This window comes from Mandrillus leucophaeus, unplaced genomic scaffold (genome assembly GCF_000951045.1).
Source record: "Mandrillus leucophaeus isolate KB7577 unplaced genomic scaffold, Mleu.le_1.0 Scaffold463, whole genome shotgun sequence".
NCBI classification, from domain to species: domain Eukaryota; kingdom Metazoa; phylum Chordata; class Mammalia; order Primates; family Cercopithecidae; genus Mandrillus; species Mandrillus leucophaeus.
Window position 1 is genome coordinate 714,404 of NW_012104954.1, and position 2,249 is coordinate 716,652.

The 2,249-nt window shown below is 50.6% G+C and overlaps 1 protein-coding gene across 1 annotated transcript in view; it reads right to left on the reverse strand.

Moving 5' to 3' along the window:
- The window catches only part of MAST1 (microtubule associated serine/threonine kinase 1), a 54,531-nt gene that overhangs the window by 45,274 nt on the left and 7,008 nt on the right, over positions 1-2,249 (reverse strand). Inside the window, exon 6 of the mRNA XM_011994945.1 lies at positions 1,812-1,890. Coding sequence (XP_011850335.1) covers positions 1,812-1,890 — 79 coding nt within the window. The remainder of the gene's footprint in view (positions 1-1,811; positions 1,891-2,249) is intronic.

The window sequence follows — 2,249 nt, forward strand, 5'->3', positions numbered from 1 at the left end:
TTTTTTTTTTTTTTAGAAACAGGGTTTCATCATGTTGCCCAGGTTGGCCTTAAACTCCTGGGCTCAAGCAATCCTCCCACCTTAACCTCCTGTAGTGTTGGGATTACAGGTGTGAGCCACTGTGCCCAGCCATACAGCTGTCACCCAGGCTGGAGTGCAGTGGTGTAGTCTTGGCTCACTGCAACCTCCACTTCTCAGGTTCAAGCAATTCTCCCTGCCTCAGCCTCCTGAGTAGCTGGGATTACAGGCACCCACGACCACTCCTGGCTAATTTTTGTATTTTTACTAGAGACAGGGTTTCACCATGTTGGCCAGGCTGGTCTTGAACTCCAGACCTCAAATGGTTCACCCGCTTCAATCTCCCAAAATGCTGGGATTATAGGTATGAGCCATCGTGCCCGGCCAGAATGATATTTTTAAACATCACATTGCTCACTCCCCTGGTTAAAATTCCCCACCCCATCCATCTCTTTTATTTTTTAAATGAGTGTACATTATCTATGGCCTACAGAATCACAATTTCAAATGGTTCAAACTGAAATTTTAGTACAATTTAATATAAAGAAATAAAGCCATTCCATGGCTCCCCCACTGGATTTAGAATAAAATTTCCCTTGCTGCCCCAGCTGACAAGGTTCCAGCCTGATCAAGGGCCAGCCTGCATCGTCTCTATTCCTCCCCCGCATCCCAAAGTTTCAACCCCACAAAGCTTTCAACTTTTCAAATGCAGCAAGTTCTATGGCCTCTATAGGTTTGCACATGCTCTTCCCCTTCCTGGAACACTCTTCTCCCTTCTCTTCCACCTGCCAAACTCCTGCTGGTCCTTTGTCTTGGATTCAATGTCACCTCCTCCAGGAAGCCTTCCTTGACAACCCCCTAAGCTGAATCACATGTGTCTCCTTTGCTATCACCTCCCCTTGTTCTACTTGCATCAAAATTCTGACCATTCTATTTTGTGAATGCCTTCTTACTGGCTTGTCTTCCCCCATGAGGGCTGTGTGAATCTTTACACTCTGACCCAGCTTGCAGAACCCGCCTACCACATGACAGTCTCATGACAAATGTCTGCTGAACATCATGCCAATGGATGAATAAGGGAACCATGGGCATGGATAGAAAAGGGAGCAGATGGAGAGACTTTGGGTATTGCAAAGGGTGAGCAAATGGGCTCTGGGTGAAAGCTGTGGCCTGGCCCAGCCCAGCTGCTGATATCAGGGTAAATGGCTTAACTCACAGAGCCTTATGTCACCAGCTGTAAATGAGTGAGTCAGAAATGAGTAGGAAGGACCCTCCCATAAATGTGTTGAGGGCAGAGCATAGGGCTTTGAGTGGAGCAGACTCATAACTCTCTAACAGATGGACAAGTGAACACCCTTGAGGATGGGGAAACCCAAACTGTCTTTTTTTATTTTTTTCTTTTGAGACAGGGTCTCACTCTGTCGTCCAGACTGGAATGCCATGGTGCAATCTCAGCTCCACTGTAGCCTATACCTCCCAGACTCAAGCGATCCTCCCATCTCAGCCTCCCAAATAGCAGGAACCACAGGTGCGCACCACCATGCCCAGATAATTTTTAATTTTTGTAGGGACAAGGGTCTCCCTGTGTTGCCCAGACTGGTCTGGAACTCCCAGGCTCAAGCAATCCTGTCTTGGCCTTCCAAAGTACTGGGATTACAGGCATGAGTCACTGTGCCTGGCCCTAAACTGCCATCAAGCCCAGCCTGGACTGCTGGCCTGGGTGTGGGTCTTCAGGCTGGAGGGCCCCCTGAATTCCTTACCCACCGGCCCACCCACCCACTTTCCACACTCACCGAGACGGTGGAACTGGGCGTGTTGGTGCCATAGCCAGATGAAGGGAGCGAGGCCAGAGACCACCGGCGTCCGTCCGCCCTGGAACCCAGCCAAGGTGCTCAGAGGCCACAAGGCCCCAGAGGTCCCCCTACTCCTCAGGGTGTGGGTGAAGCCACTGGCCACGGCCAGGGTGGGGGCTGGGGGAATATGTCTGCACTCTAAGATTACTCAAGGCCCTCAGAATCAAGGGGGTAAAGAGGGACTCTTCCAGGCAGGCACCGGGAATTGGAGGGAGGATCTGTCTCCGCTCTCCTCCCCACGGTCCCCTCTCTTATCATCCAGAGTGGACACCAAGAATTGGAAAAGCCCCCACCCAATGAAGCCTTTCCAGAGAGATTCTAGAATTTTTCCCCGAGTGAACACTCCATGAGAAAGCTCTCAGAGCGGGACCCTTGGAT